The sequence below is a fragment of the Polyodon spathula genome, chromosome 4 (genome assembly GCF_017654505.1).
Source record: "Polyodon spathula isolate WHYD16114869_AA chromosome 4, ASM1765450v1, whole genome shotgun sequence".
NCBI classification, from domain to species: Eukaryota; Metazoa; Chordata; class Actinopteri; order Acipenseriformes; family Polyodontidae; genus Polyodon; species Polyodon spathula.
The window spans coordinates 47046324-47071860 of NC_054537.1; the positions used below are offsets into that span (position 1 = coordinate 47046324).

General features: G+C 40.9%; 1 protein-coding gene across 4 annotated transcripts in view; it reads right to left on the bottom strand.

Moving 5' to 3' along the window:
* Positions 1 to 25537, bottom strand: part of LOC121314594 (phosphatase and actin regulator 1-like) — a 226707-nt gene that overhangs the window by 23561 nt on the left and 177609 nt on the right. For all 4 annotated transcript variants that reach the window (XM_041248022.1, XM_041248023.1, XM_041248020.1 and 1 more), the window contains exon 7: positions 20860 to 21044. In XM_041248022.1, the coding sequence (XP_041103956.1) occupies positions 20860 to 21044 (185 nt within the window). The remainder of the gene's footprint in view (positions 1 to 20859; positions 21045 to 25537) is intronic.

Below are 25537 nucleotides of genomic sequence, written 5' to 3' on the forward strand. Positions count from 1 at the left end.
CCCAATGCTTTTACTAAAATTATATCCCCTTTGAATTAATGTCTGGTAGAAAAAAAGCCTTAGCTATTCAGTGATGAGAAAAAGTTTGTGAACCCCTTAGGATTTTCACACATTTCACATATTTCAAACCTAAAATGTTATTAGATCTTAATCTCAGTCCTAATAATAGATAAAGGTAACCTGATTAAACAAATGACGCAAAAACATGATAGGATTTTTTTTAAATAGCAGGAACTGAGAATTTCTCTGATTTCTCTGACAATGTTTTTCATGCTTCCATTTTAACTGAATCCAGTTCGATTTCCAGGAATCTGAAAGAATGATTTAGAGTCTTTTCTTCAGATAGGGGGATGTCACAAGGCTGGTTGAGTGGTGACGTCAGACCCGAAACAGTAACACACAGGACAGACTGAGACGCAGAGTCTCCCCCCCCCCGACAGACCTGCTAACAGCTTCCAGGCTGACTCATTCAGCCGGGACGGTCCTGGCAGCGGAAAGGCTGCTGGTCTCCAGACCTTCTCCCCCTTCTTCCTGCTGCCATCAGCTCCCTCTTGCGTGGCTCCGGCCACAGTACTTCCTGCAGCAAAAATGCTGCCATGAGAGCAGGTCTCCTAACCTCCCCCACGATCTCTGGCAGCGAAACTGCTGCTGGGGTTGGTAGTCTCTGGACCTCCTCCCCCCTCTTCACAACCAGTGGCTCCCTAACTGGTAGCAGAAAGGCTGCCAGCTTACCGATTGGCAGCAGAGCCATTAATGGCTTCCGGGCTGGTTCCTCCAGCCCCAGCATATCCCCAGAGCTGGCGGCGACCCCAGGCAAAGCAGTTCTGGCGACTCCAGGCACTACGGAACAGCAGGCAACCCCAAGTGATGCTGAGTAGCAGGCATCCTTGGGCGATGCAAGGCAGGCATCTTTGGGAGAAGCGAGGCAGGCATCCCCGAGCGATGACGTAAAGGCATCCTTGGGTAATATCGTGCAGGCATCCCTGAGTGATGACAGGATCAGGACCAGTTGGGGTGCTGTGGTTGGCTACTGTGGCATTGGCTGCAGCGGTGCTAGACCTCTTTGTGGCCACTGCGGCCGGGCTGTTTTCCGCCGTGCTCCCCTCAGCACTCTATGCAGAGGCTGCTGAGGAATGCCAGCATCAAGTCCTGGTCCTTCTTCTGGTGACGAGAGAGGAAGCTCCTGTTCCTCTCCCCCTGGTGGTGATGGAGGCAGAGGCAGCTCCAGATCCTCTCCTCGTGATGGTGATGGTGGGTGAAGTGATACCAGCAGGCATTCACTCTCTGCAGGTGGAAGTGGACCCAGCAGGCATTCTCCCTCTGCTGGTGGAGGTGGCGGTGGCGGTGGCAGAGGCAAAGGCAGCTCCTGCTGCTCTGCTCCTGTCGGTGGAGATGGGGGAGGCAGAGGCAGCTCCTGCTGCTCTGCTCCTGCCGGTGGAGGTGGTGGAGGCAGAGGCAGCTCCTGCTGCTCTCATCCTGGTGGTGGAAGCGGTGGAGGTTGGAGCAGCGTGTAGTCTCATGGTGACGAAGGTGGGAGCAGCGAGTAGTCTCCTGGCGACGAAGGTGGGAGCAGCATGTACTCCCCTCCTGGCGATGGAGGCGAGAGCAGCAGGTAGTTGCCTGGCAGTGGAGGGGAGAGCAGTGGGTAATCTCCCTCACTTGCAGGACTGGTGCGGCTCTCCCTCACTTGCAGGGGACTGGTGTGTCTCTCCCTCACTTGCAGGGGACTGGTGCAGCTCTCCATCACTTGCAGGGGACTGGTCCGTCTCTCCCTCACTTGCAGATGACTGGTGCGGCTCTCCCTCACTTGCAGGGGATTGGTGCGGCACTCCCTTACTTGCAGGGGACAGATGCGGCTCTCCCTCTCACTCTCACTCTGGGGGCATAACCAGCAGACATTCTTCCTCTGCTGGTGGAGATGGGCATTAGTTCCCCCTCTGCGTATTGCATGGGGCATAGGGCCAATGCGTGCATATTTACCCCACAGCCGGGGCACAACTCCGACGTGAGGTACTTGAAAAAGGCCTCCAAGCCGCCATCCCTGACCTCCTCCTGCTGTTGCTGTTGTGACTGCTGCAGCTTTCCTCTCCTCTCCTCCTTTTGGAAGGGGCAGACAGCCGCCATGTGCCTGTACGCCCCGCAGGCGAGGCACCAGCGTTGGTCCTCCAGACCAACGAGGAGCTCCTCCAACTCCCTGCAGCCGTCTCTCCAGCCTTCCATGTTTTTTTACACTTTTTTTTTAACATAAAAAAAATATGCACTTTCCTTGGTCTGACGCTTGGAGATGCTTATCCCAAGCAGGACACCATATGTCACAAGGCTGACTGAGTGGTGACGTCAGACCCGGAACAGTAACACACAGAACAGACAGAGCCACAGAGTTTGGTGAAGCAGAGTGCTTGGTTGCACTCAGCATTTAATAAACAAAATAAAAGATTTAAATAAAAAGAACACACAAAAACAGGACACGACACTTGTGGCCAAAATAAATAGGCAAACAAAAACGTACTAACAGACAAAACAAGTGGACAAACGTTAAACAAATAAATACCGTGCTGGCCCTCCAGCACGACTTAGCAATTGTTATTTCTTTATTTCCTCTGCACACCCATTCTCCACTCACGAACACAACCCAGAGTGAGTGAAAACATGTTGCTTTTATGCAGCTGTACCACGACTCGAATGCTAATCAATCATTCAATTGGAGTCTCGGTACAACTGCACGTGAATTAATTTAGTGCAATTTCCCGTGCTCACATATTATTACATTTTACCTGCACGTGAAGGGCTGTGCAATCCTTGTGCTTAAATACAAATATACATTTTAAATCACTTGTGTTCATAACCCATAATTATATCCCGTATACCAACTTCAATACTCCAACAATAACACACTACACGCAACATACAAGACAAATAAATGGCCCAGGGGTGGGGCACTTTGCCACAGGGGACCCCAGATTTTAAAATGGTTATGGAATGAGCAGGGGGACGGTTACTAAAGTCCACTAAAAGGAAATAATCTAAAAGATGGAGCACGAATGGCAACCTGCATTTATTAGGGAGAATCCAGCAAAAAGCTTTGCAGAGAGAATTAAAAATGTGAGGGCTGCTCCTACATCCCAAAGACGTACTGCAAAATAAAAAAAAGTTATTTCCACTGATCCCCAAAAAAGTGCCACTGAGAGGGGTGAATGGGCATGAGCTTAAAAGCATCTGTAACGTCAGCCTTAGTAAGCCATACCCTTTGACCTGTAAGTTTAGTTAAACAAGTTGTGTCATCTATTCTAGCATAATAAAAGGAAAACTGATCAGGGGGAATTAAATCGTTCATTCTAGAAACTGAGCCAGAATGAGGGGAATATATATCAATGATAAGCCTTTTATTACCAGAATACTTGTGAGTGGCAACACCCAGTGAACTAATGCGGTAGAGCAGAAAAGGAGGTTCCAAAAAAAAGGGCCGATCATAAAGCTTTTAGTTATTTCTTTTTTGACCAGAAGGTTGATGGTTTCTGGATCATTTAAGGCTGATTTGAGATTATGGCAAATATGCGGAACAGAGGGAGTGTTTTAAGACCCCTGTGGTAAATCCATCGTTGAGACCTGGAATTAGATAGCTTATGAAAACTCTGTCTGGATGGTTGAATAATTATGCAGCCAATACTACAGGATTGATAGGCGTAGATGCCAGGTTTAGTCATTTTTTTCTGAATCGGAGACAAGCACATCTTGGGCAAATGCTTTTACTGTGACTATCACCACAAAAACTACAGATATGAAGGAAAAAACAAGGATGAGAAAGTGTGTAAATAAACTGGACCTCACACTCCTGACAAGCGCTGAATAAATGGACTGCAAAGGGTAAAATGGACTGCGAATGTCTTTTGGAGGGAAAATCAGGAGTGTAGGTTTAGAGGGTAATTGGGGTCGCCAAGGAGAGACTGATAGTGGCTGAGAATGAGAAGTAGCAATATCGGTAGAAGGTGAAGACAAAAATGCAGAGTTTGATATGACTGTGCTGCTAAAGTGAATAGAATGGATTTATGGTGAGCAGAGCCACAAATCTGGCAGGGAATTCTTTTAGACTGGTGAAATGTCGAGAAAACAATTTAATGTCTACACCCCAATTCACCCTGACATTAAACTGTTCTTGGATTGCGATTGCTTTAGCAGAAAAATACTTATGGTAGTCATAAAAAGCTGTACCCCTTATCTCATTGATAAGTCAGTAACTACGCTGTTAGGCGTCTAGCTCCTGACGGCACGCTGGGTTGGATATGCGTCACAGAGAATGTCCCTGTAGAGACTGAAGGCAGTAACAAATTCCGAGAGAGTTAATATTTTAAACAGACGTGGGTCTCTAGATTTCAATAAGACAGAAACTTCACCGCAATCCAAAATGCTATTGTCGTAAACTTCTAGGGAAGAGAGCAACAGAAGGATGAGATTAACATCCTTACCTTCCTGGATTTGCACACAAAGTTTACTGGAAACCAGGGATGGATGGAGCAACAGAGAAGCTGAGGATTGAGAGTCACTGCTGCAGATTGGTGTGGAAAGATTGAAGGAGAGAGGGGCACTGGTAGCATTGCTGGGACCAGGCGGGCTACTTGAACATGGAAATGCTGTAGACCGGATAGCACCGCCAGAGCCAAAACTGTGACTGGGCTGAGATGATTTATGGCGGGTCTGAATAGCAGAAAGGCTATTATCTAAGCCAGAAATACTGGATTGTAGTGACTGGAGATAAAGCTATCTCGATGTTTGGAAAGCTAAGTTTAACACTTGGAGGAGTCCCCATTATAAAAGATAAGTCAAAGACACCAAACAATAAACTGGGCTTTTATAGGCTGATGATTACACTATTGATTAATAGGTGGATTCTCCTATTCAGAAAGACCAACTATTATGTTTTTTTAAATTTTATAAATGCTATACATTTTAAGTCTGTAGCATAGATATATGAAGACTAACAGGGAATACATGTACCATCTCTCAAACACCCATTCTAACTGACAGAGATGCTATTAATACATTCAAGACAAAAGAAAGGAAAAACAAATTGTCACAGGGGAACTCGAAGAAAGAATTTAAAATTACAAACTGCCTAATCTTCACTGAAGTATTCTCAAGACACCTGACGCAAGAAACTAAACCAAAACCTCAAAATAAACAACAAACATTCTATATTTAAAATGCTATATGCACAAACACCTGCCATAGCACTGTCCCCCTGGGAAATCAAGACAAACTGATTCAATGTAATGATTTCCCACAAGGTTCATTGTGGTCTGTGCCTTTTAAATAAGGGGTTTGGTGTTCAATGTGGGGATTTGGAACACATACAGACATGGAGGAGTAAATGGTTCCACTGTTAAATGTAAATAAGACTACACCACCTAGCTCTTCTTTCAAAACAAAGAAAATACCCTTAATGACATTCCTGGCAGTTAACACAACCACCCTATGAGTATTCATGGAATTTCACAGCAGAGTGGACTGACAGATTGTGTAAACATCGAAGGAAGCACTCATGTAATACCAAATTTTCCACATGGGAATACTCCAGGAGATACATGAGGGCCACTTGGACAAGACAAGTACTGGCAAGGAAAGAATCAGCTATTTAAAACCGACCATTTACAAAAATGGTAGCTTGTCAATTTGAATGTAATGGCAAGAATTATCACAGAGTACCTGACTACTTTAACTAAACACTGTATATCCATTACTCAGCACTACAAACAGGATGATCTCTTTTCTCTAGCCAGAAAATAAATCATTCAGGAAGATCTTTATTAATGGCGTACATAAGTCGCCATTGACTTGCAGAATTATTTTTGGGCAGAAGCTATTCAAAACCAGCAACTTGGAAACCAAAATGGGACTTGGAAGAAAATGCAGAAATCTATGATCAGAGAGCATGAGAACTTTCACCATAGGGGCCTGGTTACAAAGTTTGTCTCACAAACAAATTGAGTTATGATAATATTTTTTCACCATCTAAAACTTTTACCTCTTGATGGGAAGGGATATTTCGGGTCATCAGATACTGAATAAAACCTAATGAAACTTCAATTGTTTAGCACATTTAGGGATGTAAAGACTGGTGTGAAGTACCACAGACCTATACTCTCTAATCAAGGATTATTTGTTTAGGGAAACAAGTGGTAAAGACTTGTTTTAGAGTGAAGTACAAATGGTCTCTCTAGTAAAATAGTTACAGGACCAAGCATTTAACCTCTTACGCCCCCGTTCCGCGGGCAGAACATGGTACTGCAATTACACATTATATTTCAAAAATCATTTGTAATATTACTACAGAAGCAAAACAGCAAATAAAACTGACTCAATATCAAAAACTTTTTTTCCTACCTTCAAACAGCGAAGGAATTTTTCGAATTCGCCATTTTACCGCTGAGATATTCCCTTCGCAATGTGTCTAGTACCTCACAGTTCAAAAACAACTCTGATCGACTAGCTGTGCGTTTCGCTGCTCTGGCCATACTTGTATTTGTTGATGGTGAAATCTCCATGATCACATTGTAGGGGAGGTCACAAGCTGTCCAGTCATACCTTGACTTTGTTTGTAGCCTAATCCACTGAAGAGTAATCGATGTGTGTATCTAAACGAGATACGCTAGAGCCCAGTCTTACACAGATAGGATCAAGGTTTCTTACTGTTTTCTGATCATTTTCCAATTTGTAAAATTTATAAAATCGTTCGAAATGGTGAGCAGTGTTCCAAAGCATCCCAAAAGAAGTCGATTCAGTCTTTTTGAAGTTTTGAAGGAGATGGATAATAGTGAAAGTAACGGCGAAAATGATCAACTTTCTGGGTTGGAGAGCGCTGATTCAGCGTCTGTGAAGCAGCATTTGAAGATGGATTGGAGCCTCTTCAGGATTTGTAAGTATAATGGATCCACATTACATTTATTATTATTATTATTATTATTATTATTACTATTATTATTATTATTATTATTATTGTTATTATTATGTGTAATTTTCAATATGCATTTTTACTGTAAATGTTATTGGAAAAATGCAACCATTTGACTCTCAAGAGGCACATATAAATAAAAAAATTTTAACAATTTTTATTGCATAGTAAAGATCAACACCATGTCTCATCTGTGCTGTGCTGCTGTATACGGTCCCTGATCTTTACGATGCAATACAAGTTGCAAGAAGTAATTGTTGCTTCCCGGCCATCTTTATTATTTTCTCATTGATGTTAATTGATTTAGATTATTGCATGGGAGTGTTTAGCAAATTTTTTTTTATATTTCCATGATTACAAGGAGTGATGTTACTCACCTAGAGACAGTGTAGGTTTCTTAGCCTTTCAAGATAAGCTGTCTGCCTGCTCCAGCAATCACTCACTCAGTTCCTTTGTTTACCACATGTTAATCAAAGTAAAGATGAAAGGAACTGAGGTGTTTTCAGTATGGCAGCCTGATTTAGAGCAGCAAAAGTGTCTGCAATCTCATTATTATTATTATTATTATTATTATTATTATTATTATTATTATTATTATTATTACTATTAACATTTAGCAGATGCCTTTATCCAATAATCAACACATGTTCACCTGTCAGCAGCGCTTGAACGAGTGTAACCACTTTATTTGAATATTTTGCTTCTTGACATTTACATACTTTCAAGCAAGTGAGTAACAAAAAATACAGTCAGGTACTGAAAATTCAGAGCTACAAAAAAATCTCAGTGGCAACATTCTCCTGCACAAACACACAGTTATGTGAGAGCAATGTGTCTGACAGTGTGGATTATGAACTAAGAGTATTTGTCATGCATACTCATCATGGATACATTTCGGGCACACCAAAGCTCTCCAAAAGGGCCACCTTTTGAATGAAATATTGGACGAATAAGTAAAAAAGAGGATTACAAAATCTAATTCATGTGGCAATGTATAGCATGTGAGGTGCCAGAGGGTAACCACCCTTTTAGAACTTGCTCAAGAAACTAGTGTATGACTGGCCATAAGGATTTACACAATATTCATTTTTGGCGAGGTCTGGAGAGGTTTGGGGACCCTTGGACATGTTGGGGAAGCACTTTTCACGTGCTACAAGGTGAAAAAATGACAATAGAATATAAACAAATGAAAAGCGTTTCTTGTTTTTTATGTTTTTTTTTTTTCTGGATATCTCCTTCCAGTGTGGTACTGAGTAAGACTTATATCAAATCTGAGGTTTTAGTCCTAATGGTCAGGGGGGTTACCTTGAATTCAAGCCCTGAACCATGCCTGTGCTGTCTATACTTTGGAAGATAATGTGATTTATTTAATGCCATAGCCCTCCATGCGGAAATTTCCTGTGGGAGGCTGGGAGTTTAACAGGTAATCATGCCGTAATCATGCCCCACAGCTATCCTCTATTGGTTGAGTATATGAGTTTAGGGGGTAGGGATGGATGAATTGTCTGCTGTGTGCCAAATCCTGATAGGAGCATGGAATTTTATGTAGAAACTATATAACCCATGTATGTGCTTTACCCCGGTAGAATACACTGGTTACTGATGAAGTGACTGTTATTCTCCGGAGCGCTCTGTTGTTTGATGACCACTGCAATAAACCTTTGATGTAACAATCGGTGGCGATTGATTGTCTCTGACATCTCTGCACTTTATTTTGCAACCCTACAAATTGGCATTGTCGGCAGGATTCCAGGATGTTCGTTGCACTTCTGTTGGTGTGCGGACTTGTGATTAGATGTCTGGGATAAGCTAAATCGTTTGAGTGCGTAGCGGGTGAACTGGAATCCAAAAACCTGTGGGTTGTGAAGTTGCATAGGTGTAATGAGTAAAAGGCATTGAGTGTGTTCATCTGGTTGTAACTAGGCAGGTGAGTGTGTGTCTGAAGGCACCATCACTGCATAGTTAGGCTGTCAGGTAAAAATCTTCTAGTAGCGGGGTGGCGTCCCCACTACATTAGTAGTCGGTAGTCTTCTAGTAACGGGGTGGCATCCCCATTACATTAGTAATCGGTGACCTGTACAGTAGATACATAGTTAAGCTGTAAGGTAAAAACCTTCTAGTAGCGGGGTGGCGTCCCCACTACATTAGTAGTCGGTAGCCTTCTAGTAATGGGGTGGCGTCCCCATTACATTAGTAGTCGGTGACCTGTACAGTATGTGCATAGTTAGGCTGTGAGGTAAAAACCTTCTAGTAGCGGGGTGGCGTCCCCACTACATTAGTAGTTGGTAGCCTTTTAGTAGCGGGGTGGCATCCCCATTACATTAGTAGTCAGTGACCTGTACAGCGGAGTGTATCTAAGAAGCGTGTGCAGACGATACAGCTCAGAGGGTGTAAATCTAAAAACATTTTTGTTGGAGATATACATCGGGGTGGTGTCAGTGTCATAGGACAGTAGTTAAAATGACAAGCTCAAAGCCTCAGTCTGGAGTGCAAGAGTACTTGACTGAAATGGGCAGAACACAGGAAAAAAAAAAGAGGACTTGGTACAGTGCCAAAAGGCATTGGCTGAGAGAGCAGGCAGAACATGATCTTGATGTAAAATCAAGAGGAGAAGAAAAGGACGAAATAGATTGGGGTAATTTAGAGTGGAAAGCCAGAGAATGGCAGGTAGAATAATATTTGGTTTCTAAAATCCAGAATTAAATCAACGTTTTATTTTCAAGAGTCTGCATATTGATGATTGTTTAATTTGTATTGAACTAAACAGGGAGATAGTGTTTTCTTGAATGGAGAACACTTAGTTTAATGAAGCACCAAAGTTACTAGTATTAACTGGTTTTATTTGCACATATACGAGATGCTTTGTTTATGTTGGTCACAACTGATTTTTTACAGAGCTTCTAACAGGGGAGGTGATGATAACTAGATTAATGTGGCAACTGAGATATTAATAAATCACGTATAACGCAATGATAGTATAAGTCAGGGACTAAACCTGAAACAAAATAGGGGATCTAGACGAGAACATTAAAAATATTTTCGTGATAAATACTCGTGTGTGTGTTGTAAAGGACAGTTGTATTGTGTTTATGTTGTATTGTGTTTGTGACCGCCCATGCTAGCAAGCTGTATGGTTGTGAAGATTATACCATACACGTAAGACTATAGTCATATTTTAAGTAGCAACAGTTGAGCATAATGTGGAGTCTCTGAACTGGGTATTACATATGTATGTAATATATGTTTGTCTGTTGGCTATTACATGTTTACCTATTTGTGAGTTAGGACAACCTGTTAATAGGGAAAACCTGTTACACAAACCGTCACGAAGTGGGGCGGATGAGGGTATTGGAATAAAACCCTAGTTAAAGTCCATGAGCGCACCAACAATGTGTAAATTTAAGGTGCAAAAGAAAACAAACAATTAATAAATCCACCAAGTAGAGTAACTTGTCATATTGGAAAATTACATTGGTAAGAAGTCAGTTTAGTATGATAATTTTATTAAGAAATTGCTTAGGTTAGATTGGTTTTGTTTAAGCAAAAGATAAAGAAACATTTTAGAAAAGGCAGGTGTTTAACACTATGTGACCTTTACATAGGTATGAGTGGGAACATGTAAACTGTGTTCACAAAATAGCCGAGTGCAGCTCAGCCTGTGAAAAGGGACAGAATCTGTCACAGTTTGAGAATGGAAAGCTTTAGTTCAGGAGTTGATATAAGAGAGTGGATTAAAATAAAATATGGATCGCAACGGTGATGCAATAGGACTGGAAGCTAGAAGTTTAGCTCAAAGAAGCAGGGTAAAAATATGCTTTAGTTCAGGAGTTGATATAAGAGAGTGGATTAAAATAAAATATGGATCGCAACGGCAATGCAATAGGACTGGAAGCTAGAAGTTTAGCTCAAAGAAGCAGGGTAAGATAAGATTCTGGGCGTGTTGCCAGAGAGCAGGCAGTAAGCAGATAAGGTGTCTGGGCAGTTGTCCAGCAGCAGAGAAGTGTTAATAGTAGATGTTGAAGGCACAGCTCACAGCTGCAAATTCACACCAAGTTTTAGAATGAATACGATTTTAAGCAATGCTTTAATTGTGGCCGTATTGATACTTAATTTGTTGGAAAGTGGCAGTGGCTACAGGAAAATCTAAAATGGCAGAAGAACCGCAAGGAAAGTATAGTGAATAAGTAAGAATGTTGCGATGGCTGCAGGCTCAGATAGGGGAGTGACGTGCGGTGGTCTTGGTCGGAGTAAAGGGGGGAGGTAATGATGATGGGGATGAAAGACGCGGAGGTAAGAGGCCACCCATGTAAAATGTTAGTTGATAAAGGGGCTGGAATCTGCCAATCCCGGTAACAAAGAAGTTTGTAGTAATTGAAGGAGTTAATGGAGGTACGCAAATAGCATTTAGAACTGAACCCATGGAATTTGTAATTGGCTCACAATCCACGTTAGTCGAAATTTATCATGCTAAAACGCATGAGCAAAACATTTTAGAGTTAGATGTCTCATCCTTCCCTCTTACACTCCAGGACTTGACTGAGAAGTACCCGGAAGTGTGGGCTCTGCACAGCAACGGCTGCGGTAAGGCAGTGGGCGTGCTTATCACAATTGAAGGAGACGCCCAATTTCCACAACGGCAGTACCCTGTCAAGCCTGAAGCAGTGACAGCAGTAAAGGGCATTATTACTGATTTACTAATGCAAGGGATTGTAGTCGAGTGTAACTTCCCCACCAACAGCCTAATTTGGTCAGTCCCTAAGGGAGAGGGCAAGTGGAGGCTTACAATCGACTGCCAATGCTTGAACCAAGCCCTGCCCAAGATGGATAGAGATAGTAGCTAACCCCCACACTATATTGACTGAAGTACCAGCTGAGGCCAGCTGGTTCGCAGTCCTTGATATAAGTAATGGACTCTGGACCCTATCTATAAGGCTTGCAGATCAATGGAAGTTTGCTTTCATGGTGCAAGGGGTCCAATACACCTGGACCTGCATGCCACAGGGGTATTATTGTAGTACCCCAGTAGTGTTACACCAATGTCTTGCCAAGGCTCTGAGACCCTTGAAAGACAACCCGCATGGCACTGTGTTGCAATATGTGGATGACTTGTTGTTGTGTAGTACCTCTCTTACAGAAGCGAAGGAACTGCTGAGGGCCACCTTGCTGCTCCTAAAAGTCCAAGGGTTCAAGGTCAAACCAAAGAAGGCTCAGCTCTTACAACAAGAGGTAACATACCTGGAACATATTCTCAGCTATAACAGCAAGACTATGAGCCCAGATAGGAAACTGGCCCTCACCGTGATACCCAAATGTAGGTATCCTGGTCCAGAATACTGGGGCCGAGCCCTTTGAAATAAGAGCCGGCGATTGGGTAGCTCAGCTTGTATGTGAATGCATTTGCTACCCACAGGTCAAGGAGGTCTCAGGCCTCCCCTCAATGGACAGAGGAGCGAGAGATGGATTCTCTGGAACGAAGGCATAACCATGAAATGTTTTGTGTTGAATGTATAACCATAAAGTGTTTTGTCTTGACTCATTAGATCAATCCCCGGGGATAACGCATGCAACCAGGAGGAAAAACAGGTTGTGCCTCCATACCTAGGGGCAGATAGACCTTATCTCCTTGACCAATACTGTAATGACGTCTTTACACCCCGCAATGACACCTCCCCTGTCCCCAGACCTTCACCCCTTCACCACATGGGCTCATAGAGGTGGGGGAACCATTAGGGTTCATTGAGGAGGTGGTCTGGCACTGAGTCACTGTGCATTGTGATTACTCATTAGAATTGTTACAGACCCATTGTTCTGATTTCTTATCTCTTACTAAGATATTCACAGACCAAATGAAAAATGCACTCACCCGATACGTAAAACAGAGTACTTACCAGTCCACTGATAGCGCAAGCGAGATATTCTATCTGAAGCAGCAGGTTGGTTTGGGGCAACTCATGAATAATGTGAATGCTGAGTTTCAGAAACAGCAGAATGATGGGACAAACTGGTATAATGCTCAAAGCTTTATCAATACAGCTACAGGGGTACATTATAATGCTGTTGCTATTAAATTAGTGGTGAAAGCTTTTAAGGACTTAATTACGGCCGTAATGACAGATGTAAATATTACACAACATGAAGAGAGATGTTATAGAATGGGGACCCTCATGGTGGCACACGTTAATCGTGATATAACGGATCTATTAAATAATAGGCTCCCTCTCTCACACAGATCATCTTTACAGAATAAAAAAGGAGGCCTCAGAATTGAATGGGCGGCTGACATATGGGACGCTGTACTCACCCACCCAAATCGAGACTCCAGACATACATTACCAAATTATGATCCCTTCAGGGACACCGATGCAATGCCAGGCGTTGCGTCGGGTGCAAGCGTTGGGGATGCCAGAGGGAAACCATGTCTATACTCTCAATAATGTAGGTTGGGTGGGTAATGGTAGTATGTTTAATACTGAGTGTTGCATTCAAGTAAAAGGAGCTGTTGTATGTACTTGTAATGCTCGCATAAATGCAACAAATCTATCATTGAGGGCGTTAGTACGCCCATTACGGGGGTTTGAGCAGATTGTGCAACTAAACCAAACCCATTGGTGTGTGACATCCGATCTGCGTCACCTATCAATGGGTACCCGGCTCTGTGCTACTAATATTAGTTATTGCTCATATGTAAATTATACTATGACTTTAGGCAGCCATGTTATACATCCCTTACCCCCTCAGCTGATTAAGTATCAGGACCAGCAAGCTCAAGCATTTTTGCACACAATAGACCATAAACCCTTATATCAAACAATTAAGAAAATAACCGAGGCTCTAACTGAAATTCAACATGAAGCAGTGTTAGCTGAGGTACATGCTAATATGGCTACTGATTTGGCTAAAATAAATCTGTCCCGGACATCTGGTAAAGATTGGGAGTTTGGTAAAGGTGGACCCGACTGGTTTGGGTGGTGGAACATCTCGGGTAGGATTAAGAACATAAGAAAGTTTACATTTGAGAGGAGATTATTGTACCCATCTTGCTCGTTTGGTTGTTAGTAGCTTATTGATCACCATAATCTCATCAAGCAGCTTCTTGAAGGATCCCAGGGTGTCAGCTTCAACAACATTACTGGGGAACAAGTTCCAGACCCTCACAATTCTCTGTGGAAAAAAGTGTCTCCTATTTTCTGTTCTGAATGCCCCTTGGTCTAAAGACCATTTGTGACCCCTGGTCCTTGTTTCTTTTTTCAGGCTGAAAAAGTCCCTTTGTCGACACTGTCAATACCTTTTAGAATTTTGAATGCTTGAATTAGGTCGCCACGTAGTCTTCTTTGTTCAAGACTGAACAGATTCAATTCTTTTAGCCTGTCTGCATATGACATGCCTTTTAAAAACCGGAATAATTCTGGTCGCTCTTCTTTGCACTCTTTCTAGAGCAGCAATATCTTTTTTATAGCGAGGTGACCAGAACTGAACACAATATTCAAGATGAGGTCTTACTAGTGCATTGTACAGTTTTAACATTACTTCCCTTGATTTAAATTCAACACTTTTCACAATGTATCCGAGCATCTTGTTAGCCTTTTTTATAGCTTCCCCACATTGTCTAGATGAAGACATTTCTGAGTCAACAAAAACTCCTAGGTCTTTTTCATAGATTCCTTCTCCAATTTCAATATCTCCCATATGATATTTATAATGTACATTTTTATTTCCTGCGTGCAGTACCTTACACTTTTCTCTATTAAATGTCATTTGCCATGTGTCTGCCCAGTTCTGAATCTTGTCTAGATCAAATTTTGAATGACCTTTGCTGCTGCAACAGTGTTTGCCACTCCTCCTACTTTTGTGTCATCTGCAAAATTTACAAGTTTGCTTACTATACCAGAATCTAAATCATTAATGTAGATTAGGAATAGCAGAGGACCTAATACTGATCCCTGTGGTACACCGCTGGTTACCACACTCCATTCTGAGGTTATTCCTCTAATCAGTACTTTCTGTTTTCTACATGTTAACCACTCCCTAATCCATGTACATGTGTTTCCTTGAATCCCACTGCGTTCAGTTTGAGAATTAATCTTTTGTGCGGGACTTTGTCAAAAGCTTTCTGGAGCATCTAGACCGCCAAACCATGTCATATGCTTTGCAATTATCCATTATCGATGTTGCATCCTCAAAAAAATCAAGCAAATTAGTTAGCACAGGATCTCCCTTTCCTAAAAACCATTTTGACTGTCTCCCAAATAAAATGTTACCATATAGGTAATTTTCCATTTTGGATCTTATTATAGTTTCCATAAGTTTTCATATAACAAGAAGTCAAGGCTTACTGGTCTGTAGTTACCTGGTTCAGTTTTGTTTCCCTTTTTGTGGATCGGTATTACGTTTGCAATTTTCCAGTCTGTCGGTAAACCCCTGTGTCAAGAGACTGCTGCATGATCTTGGTTAGCGGTTTGTAAACAACTTCTTTCATTTCTTTGAGTACTTTGGGAGGATCTCATCCGGCCCAGGGGTATTTGTTTATTTTAAGAGCTCCTAGTCCCTTTAACACTTCTGCCTCAGTTATGCTAAAGTTATTTAAAACTGGATAGGAACTGGATGACATGTGGGGCATGTTGTCAGTATCTTCCTTTGTAAAAACTTGTGAAAAGTAATCATTTAAGATATTTGCTATTTTTTTTCTTCATCTACGATTTTGCCATTTGTATCTCTTAAACATTTAATCTCCTCTTTGAATGTTCTCTTGCTGTTGTAATATTGGAAAAAATTTTGGAATTGGTTTTAGCTCCCTTAGCAATGTTTATTTCTATTTCTCTCTTGGCCTTTCTAACTTCCTTTTTGACTTGCGTTTGCAGTTCTGTGTACTCTTTCTGCGTACTGCAAACGCAAGTCAAAAAGGAATGTCTGTAAAGTGCCTTTTTTCGCTGAATATTTTTTTTAATTGATCTATTAAACCATTTTGGCAATTTAGTTTTTACATTTAGATTTGTCTACTTTAGGGATATAATTGTTCAAAGCCTCTAGTACTACATTTTTGAAGAACAACCATCCTTCTTCTGTGGGTGTTTTCTCTATTTTACTCCAATCTACTTCTGTTAGTCTCTGTTTCATACCTTCATAGTTTGCTTTTCTAAAATTGTAAACCTTAGCTTTAGTCTTTACTTTTGGGGTTTTAAAAAACACTTCAAATGAGACCATGTTGTGGTCAGAGTTTGCCAGTGGTTCTCTGACCTCTTTTTAGTTAACAAATCTTCGTTATTTGAAAAGACTAAATCAAGGCATGCCTCCCCTCTAGTGGGTGCCTTGACAAATTGTGTTAGGAAGCAGTCATTTGTCATTTCCACCATTTCTATTTCATCCTTCGCGCTACCCACCGGGTTTTCCCATCCACAAAAAGGGAAACAAAACATATTTGGGGGAAGTTGAAATCCCCCATTAGTATGGCTTCTCCTTTGCTACAAACATTTCTAATGTCATTGTATAACAGATTATGGTGCTCACCTATATGAATCTGGCGGTCTATAGCATGCTCCTATTATTATGGTTTTTGAATTTTTGTCTGTTATTCTGACCCATATTGATTTTTTTTTATTTTCTTTGTCCAGGTTTAACACCTGGGCTTCAAGACTGTTTCTTATGTATAGCGCTACCCCTCCTCCTCTTCTGTCCTGCCTGTCTTTCCTATACAGTGTATACCCACAAATATTATATTCGTCCCCATCACTCTCAGATAACCACGTTTCTGTAACACCTATCACATCATAGTTACCTGTTAGTGCAGTAGCTTCAAGTTCTAGAATTTTGTTTCTGATACTTCTAGCATTTAGATAAATACATTTAATGGTGAAATCTTACCTGAGTTGTTGAACTTGTTTTGATGCGGTCTCCCTTCTGTTTTTTTGTTGATTTCTCCCCCATTCCTTTCTAGTTTAAATGCTTCCGAACCTGCTCGAGGATCTTTTCTCCAAGTAGACTAGTTCCCTTGTTATTTAAATGCAGTCCATCCCGTCTATACAGATAGTCCTCGTTGTAGAATGTGGTCCAATGATCAAGATAGGTGAAGCCTTCCCGTGTGCACCACGTCTTCAGCCATGCGTTTTGATTAAATTTCCAGCTGTCCATATGGTCCTTTGCAAGGTGGGGTAGTATACCAGAAAATACCACAGTTTTGGTTTTCTCTTTTAATTTCCTTCCTAGCTCTCTGAATTTGTTTTGCAGGGATTTTGGTCTGTCTCTTCCAATGTTGTTTGTACCGATGTGGACGACTACTACCGGGTGGTCTCCTGTTCGTTCTAGGAGCCTGTCCATGTTTTCAGTGATGTGCTTTGAGGCTCCCGGAAGGCAGCACACTGTTGTAGTAAGGGGGTCCAAACTGCGAATTGAACTTGCTGTGTTTCTCAATATGGAGTCCCCAACAATCATGACCTCCCTTCTTTTTGCTGTCTGGTCACCACTGAAACACAGGGTCCTGGATGTTGTTCCTTTGGTTCTCTTGTTGTTGGTTCTGCTCATCAAAATTCTGAAGTGACTCAAATCTGTTGGTTGTTTTGATTTCTGGTGGTTGTGTTTGACGAAGTTTCTTTTTTTCCCTGCTTCTGCCTACCTGAACCCAGCTGTTCTGACCTTCTATCTCCCTGGTGGCTTTCAGTCTGTTAGGGGTGATGCAGACTTCCATGAATTGTGGGTGTGCCAGTTCCTCAAGATCCTGTTGCTGTCTCACTTCTTCCAGCTCCATTTCTAGCATACTTACTAGTTTATGCAAATCCTGGATCGCGCAGACACTTTACGCACACTTGGTTTAGCTCCGCTGGGTTTTCTCGGGTTTCCCACATCAAGCAGGTGTCACAGATTACTGGCTTGAAGACCATGTTGATGGTTTTTTTTTTTTTTTTTTTTGAAGTTTAGTTTCTTCTGCAAAAGTCAACCTGCTTTCAAACTGCTTCGAAACTGCTCTTCATCTTTTCAATGCCTGTACTTCTCCCAAAGGCTGTCGCTTCCACTCGCTGTCGCTGGGAAGACTGTTGAATTTAACTGCGTTGTTCTGCTGTGCTGTGCTAAAACCTCCCCTCGCCCGTGTCTCAAAACGGCGCTGAATTTGAATCAGCTGCTCCAGTTCAGCTTGTTTGTTATCAGAAAAACACACGCGGCTGCTGACTTTGAGCTGCAAAGAAGTGTTTCCCCAATGTCCTTGTTTTCTGATTAAAGCAATGTCAAGATGCAATTTCTCCTAAAAGCTTTGAATCTGCTTCAGTCTTTTCCACAAAGTACTTCTCTCACTCGCTGTCGCTTCAAGCACTCGCTGTCGCTGGGAAGACTGCCTCGTTTTGCATCCTTAGGCTCATTTGTGTGCCTGTTTATTGTACTCATCCTATTCTGGAGAATGAGGAGGAACATGCGCACCAACAAGAGAGCAGACATCTACAAAATCAACCCCTGAGACCTGCACCCATCTACCAAAATGCTTTGAGCATTTAAGACATTAGGTCCCCAACAAGTGCTAGTAACCTCTGGAGGGGACCCGATCAGATTCTATGGTCTATCTGACCTATGGTCATGGACTAAAAGGGGGAACTGAAGGAACCGAACAGATAGCAGGATCGACCAACGATCATTTGGGTGAGGTTTTACAATGTTTAGTAAATAATTTGTGAAAGGAGGGGGGAAGGGTAGAATGTTTCAGTACACCATTAGGTTGGGTCAGATGTCCAGGGGCAGTGGGGGGATGGGAGAAGAAGGGCAATGCCTGCTTGCTTGCTAGGTCGTAAATTCCAGGCTGAAGTGAACATAACAACCGCAACGGAGGGGGCAATCATGCCCCACAGCTATCCTCTATTGGTTGAGTATATGAGTTTAGGGGGTAGGGATGGATGAATTGTCTGCTGTGTGCCAAATCCTGATAGGAGCAGGGAATTTTATGTAGATAATATATAACCCATGTATGTGCCTTACCCCGGCAGAATACACTAGTTGCTAATGAAGTGACTGTTATTCTCCGGAGCGCTCTGTATTTTGATGACCACTGCAATAAACCTTTGATGCAACAATCGGTGATGATCGATTGTCTCTGACATCTCTGCACTTTATTTTGAGGCTGGCGAGTGGATAGAGGCCCAGAGACAGACTGCAGTTCAAAAAAAATACTAATTTTATTATAAATAAACAAAAATAAAGTGCACAAGGGCAAAATAACAGATACTCAAACACAAATAAAGCAAAAACAAAACTCACAAAAATAAAGGTTTCCAGGCTGGGCAATGCCTTCAATGGTTTTAGTAAAATTCAAAAAATCACACACAACCACAAACACCAACCTGCTTCCTCAGCTCCCTCCTCCCAAATGAGAAGCAGAGGCCTCCTTTTATGTCAGGTGGCTGGGCGCTGATTGATCGTTAATTAAGTTAATCATTTAATCAACTAATCAACCCCAGCCTCCTGAACAGAGCTTTGCTCTGCCACACTGGGTAACATGGGAGGGAGGTCAACAACACTATGGATTGGCCGATATTGACACAATATGACACTGAGGAAGCGGCAGTCCCCAGTACATGGGCTCAATATCAAATTCAGGACAGCCCAATTGTGGGAAACAGGATGAATGAGTCTGGTTTGAGCTCAAGAAGACCAGGTACAGCTCCTCAATTGACCACAAAAACAGAAGAGACTGCTGACTATAGACTTGATCAAAATAACTTGCAGCACCATCACTCAACACCTGTTTTGTTCACCGATTAATCAAGGTTTCCTGTCCATCAATGAACAACATGTTTAAATATGGGGAGCTCAAGGAATACAATCCGCTCAGTTATGATTCGGGCTAAATTTTTCACGATAAAAACTGGCTTATTGCACTGCATGATATAGATATTTCAAGATTTCGCAATTTAAACATATTATTTACTAACGCTTTGCGGTCCTATGTCGGACCAGGGCCAACATTACAATTTTCCCTTTCCAGTCCGATGTCGAACCCTGTCCGACATCATCAAAAAGACGTAAAGCACAGGTCTCTAGTAATTTTTTCTCCAGAAAAAGCCCAAGAAAACCTTTCAATGGCCAAGTGAGACTGATAGCTGAATGAGGTTGAAAAGAAAAAAAAAGGACGTATCTGATAGACCCATGCACCACAGAGATAACACGGACATAAACAAAGGAGATAGCTGCTTGTGCATCCAGCGCTCAAAGAACATTACGGACATTTGCAGAGCTTTTTGAGATGTTATAGTAATAAAATAATGACTTGGATCGCATTATTGAGGAGTTTGGTGATAAAACGAGTGATCAGGAGAGGATTTATCAGTATGCACGTCTATACAGAGGTATGTGAAAAATACAGCAAACAAGGGGTGGGCTTGGCTGGAGATACAGTACTGAGTGTCCTTTTGCGATTCAATGCCTTTTAAACCTGTTTTACTCTGAAAAATATATATTTTAAACATTGCATGTAAAATAAACAGAGCGTGTGAAAATAAATCCTGATTTGTTCTGATGCAAGATTATGACTGTTGTCATACTGCCAGGATTGCTGCCAGGACAATGTTCAATCTGCAAGCTCTTAACCAAAACTGCCAAAAAATGCATTATTTTAAGATTCTCCTGTTAAGTTGTCATTGTTATTAATTACGGTTGCTGTATTTTGATGTTTTCTTTGTTTTGTGTAGAATACCCTACATACTATGTGATTTTCGATTGACAGTTTGACTCTGGGACACACTTGAAGGAGTCTGTTTTTCCTCAATTACTACATTGTTATTACATTGTTCTCTTGTGCGGCCTCTGTACCTTAAAAAAAACTAAAGGGCTGGATAACCACATTATCTTTAATGACAATGGCTCTATATCAAGGGCCAATAGTAACACATCTCCAATAGCAGCCCTTTCTTATACTTGTCCTGCTTAAAATAAGTTTGTACTTGTAAAGAAGGCGTCGTCGTCATCATCATCCTCATCCTCATCCTGCTCATCCCTGTACATACTGGGTAGATCCTCGTAGTCAGATTCGTTCGGCACATTTTCTTTATCATCGTCACACTCTATCACCACAGTTGGCACTTGTTTCCCATCAACAATGCTTCCTTGCACTGCATGTAAACCAGAGCTGTGACAAGAAAACAGTAAAAACTTTAGTTAGAAAGCAGAAACTGCACAAGGCCCCAGCAGGACTTTTACCTCCCTTTTTCTATTGTTCTAGTAATACAGCACAGGTAGCTTCTCAAGGCACATACATATGCGAGTTTGCCGTTACTGTTGTCTTTTTAATATTTGTCCATTAACTTAACTGACATGAATATATCGCTGTTACAAAAGAACATTTGAAACCACAGTATCCCTTTACCATACAGTCCCACTCTGCTGAGGCAGTGTGGTACTCCTAATCATTTCCTGATGTATGAACTGATGAAAGCTTCCAGCTTTTGTCAAGGAAACCTCATACCCAGTGAGTGGCCACAGTAGTCTTGGTAGCAGACCAAACTGAAAGCACCAGAGTTTAAATTTGCCCAGTATAGCGTGCTGTCTATTGTCACGAGTGACCCTAAAATCTGTCTTCCCTTGTACAAGGTGCAAACACCTTTTTTGAGTGAAAGGTGTATGCGGCAGAGAGGAATGGCTCTTTGACAGAAGCAGTTTAATTTATTTGAAGTGTTCCCACTGAAGATGGTAACACGATCACAAACAAAGGAGACAGGTGCTTCTGCATCCAGTGCTCAAAGTATGACTTGGATCACATTATTGAGGAGTTTGGTGATAAAACAAGTGATCAGGAGAGGATTTATCAGTATGAAAACCTATACAGAGGTATGTGAAAAACACAGTGAACAAGGGTTGAGGCTTGGCTGGAGATGAAGTACTGATGTCCTTTTGCAATGCAAGGACTTTTAAACCTGTTTTACTCAGAAAAAAAATATTTTAAAAAGCGCATGTGAAAATAAATTGGACATGACGCGCCTGATAAACGCTGAATAAATAGACCGCTAAGGGTTAAAGAATGTCACCCACACCAGTGGTGGTTTTGACTGACTCATGGAGAGTAGAAACTGACCCAAGACTGTCACAGCTACTGGAATCAGGATGATCTTTGGGATACAAATTGAACATTTGTGAAACTGCAACAAATACTGTAATGTAATGTTTTTTAAAGCATATAAAACCAGCATAAATAATATTGTAGTAAATTATGAACAGGTTCAAGGATTTGAACTAAGAAAATTGAACAGGTATTAATGTTAGGAAAAAAAGCTTATCAGTTTTTGTTAGTAGAGTGCATAAACTCTTGGAAGTTGGTGAGACTTAAAAGTAAGGTCTTCCGCTATCTTTAAATTAATCGTGCACAGAAGCCTGTAACCTTGACAGAAGCAGGCATCTGGGGGAACTAAACACAGAGGCTAGGCATTGCAACTTAACAAAAAGAAAAGGTAACCCTTTCTAGAGAGAACAAATGTTTAAAACTAAAAAAGCTATGTTATACCTATTTGATTTTATTGCAACTAAGCACAGAGGTTTTAAAAAGTATTTTGTTCTAATGAGGAATGGAATGAAATAAACTCTCTGAAGAGAAATAATATGTTTGAATTAAACAGAAACATTGTATTTGAACTAACAAGTGATTTGCCTGTTTGGGGCTTTTTAGTGTAATAAAAATAGTAATAACAACATAAGTCTTAATGCTGCTATATTTCTCAATATTAACAAGCCTATAGTTTAACTGACTCACAGTCAAGTTTCCTATTTAGAAAAGAAGTAAGCTCGATCTGAAAGTTGTCTTTAAGCAAAAAAGAGGTAATTTAGAATAACTCAAACTGAATATAAGTGTAAATGTTTTATTATAACAGAGGAAATGTTATGTTTGAATATGACAATAAAGTGTAAACTGTATTTAATAACTTTAGTACACAGTGGACCTACAGAAAGAAAATAACAAATTTTGTGACCTTTTCTTTACCTGCTCATAGCAAGGCTGTGCTGGGCATGAAAAAATAGGTTTTGATGATGAAGCAAGATTTGCTGGTAATCAGCAGTTTTGAATCCAAGGCCTTTCTATAATGAGCAAAGTTAACTACCGAAATATCTTTTGGTAACAGAATAAGGGAGAATATGTATAGCATTTCATTTAAATTAGAAGAGTTGTCTACAGTATACAGTTCTTATTATGAAGGTAGCGACTTTAATTGGGATGTTTGTGAGCCAAAAATACAGAGGCCTTTGTATTAAAAAAAGGAAAAAGCAACCTTTGGACAGAGTTACATTTAAAACTAAACAAGCCCAGTGTTGAATTTATTTATGTTTTACTGCAGTAATAAACAAAGGTACTTATTTACAGGGAAACTGTAGCGTTTAAAAGTGAAACAATTAAAAATTTGTCTCAGACACACAGTATAATTCTGGAAGGGCATTAGACCTTCAAAAGATAAGGCTTAGTCTTTGGCACCTCAAAGCAGAATTTGGTGTTGGCTCTTTAAAGAGGGATTTGCCAACCTTGAATGATAACCAACAGAAGGTGCTTTAGGAAACACAGGAGTATGTACCGCATTATATTACAAAAATAACAACAGCTCAGTTATAAAAATTAGGATGTAAGCTTTTTTATTATCTGAAAAGATACCGGTCTGAGGCATCTCTTGAGTCCGACCAAAAATGACTTTGTGCAGTGAATTTGGAAAAACGCTTACAGTGAAGTTTCATATTAATTAAAAAATGAGCCTTGGCAGGGTGTCTGAAAACTGCTTGACTGGGATTTTTTTTTTAAACAGGAGCAGTATGGCTTAGTCCAAGCATGGTACAGTTAATATGAGGCTATTATATGTTCATTATAGCCTAAATGTAAATGAAAATAACTGAACTGGCCACTGTATGCTTAGTGGTTTTATTCAAAGGCTTATGATAAACCCCTACAGTCTTTGTGCAATACTTTGTTGACACACATTTGTATACGAAGTTAAACTGGCCCATTGACAACAAACTGAAAAGGTAACATAATATGCCACTAAGAGGGACATTCATTTTAGACCCAGGTTAATATAATCAAACGGAGTTGGTGTTACATATTAAAAACATCTGTCTCATATACACATATAACTCAGTTCACCTAATTTTTAGGGAAAGGAGGGGTGGAAGATAGTGAACCATGAGCTCACATTCAATTCATTTTGAAAAGGGAGTCACCGGAATTTTTTTCGTTACATTATTCGCACAAGAGATGTCAAAACGGAGCAAATAATTAGATTTAATTGGGTCTTCTGACATATTAAATGGAGAAAAAACTTGATAAAAGCTGAGGTAAAATCATAGTTAGGTGTCACTCAACTTGATCTTACAAGTTGCTTGGTCCATGCTTTGAGGATCTCTAAAAAAGCCGGTTGCTGTTTGGTCTCATTCAGAAGTCTGTCTTTAAAGACAGCTCTAGTTTTTATGTTGTATTCTACAACTACACTTCCATATAGTGGAAGGTAAGAACAATTTTGAATGTATATCTCATTTATATTGATGAACTGCTATAAGGTATAGGATTAACATTTTAGCTTTGGAGAGTGATATATTGGATGTTTTAGGTTTTAGCAGTGGGCGCTTTAATGGTTTGCATGTCTAGCCTAAGGGCTGGGTATGTGATAACCATACCTGTAGTATTGTGTTGAAGTATTAATGCTGTTAAACCTGTAAAGGCACTGCAATTGCGCAGACTGCCTATTGCTTGGGATTTGCTGTCCATTTTAAAGCATTTAATAAACAAAAGAAGCATTATTACTGCTCTGATCATTAAAACTCCACATTAAATGTGATTTTCTTGATTATTAGCCCTTTGCAGTCCTATGTCAGACCAGGTCCAACATTACAATTTTTCCTTTCCAGTCCGATGTCGGACCCTGTCAGACGTCAAGCACAGATCTTTAGTCATTTTTTCTCCGGAAAAAGCTGAGAAAAGCTTTCAATGGCTGATTGAGGACCGATAGTGAAGCTGAAAAAAAGGGGGCATATCTGAACAATACACATAGCCCCTGCACCACTGAGATAACATGGACAAAAACAAAGGAGATAGCTGCTTCCACATCCAGCATTCAAAGACATTTGCAGAGCTTCTTGAGATGTTATAGCAATAAAATAATGATTTGGATCACATTATTGAGGAGTTTGGTGATAAAACGAGAGATGAGGAGAGGATTTATGAGTATGCATAAAGAGGTATGTGAAAAAAAACAGCAAAAAAGGGGTGGGACTTGGTTGGAAATGCATTTCCTTTTGCTATGCAGAGCCTTTTAAACCTGTTTTACTCAAAAAGATATATTTTAAACAGTGCATGTAAAATTAACAGCACAGGTAGCTTCTCAAAGCACATATGTATGCGAGTTTGCAGTTAATGTTGTCTTTTTAATATTTGTACATTAACTTAACTGACATGAATATATCGCTGTTACAAAAGGACATTTGAAACCACAGTATCCCTTTACCATACAGTCCCACTCTGCTGATGCAGCGTGGAACTCCTAACCATTTCCCGACTTATGAACTGATTAACACTTCTAGCTTCTCTACTGTTGTCAAGGAAATGTCATACCCAGTGAGTGGCCACAGAAGTCTTGGTACTAGACCAAACTGAAA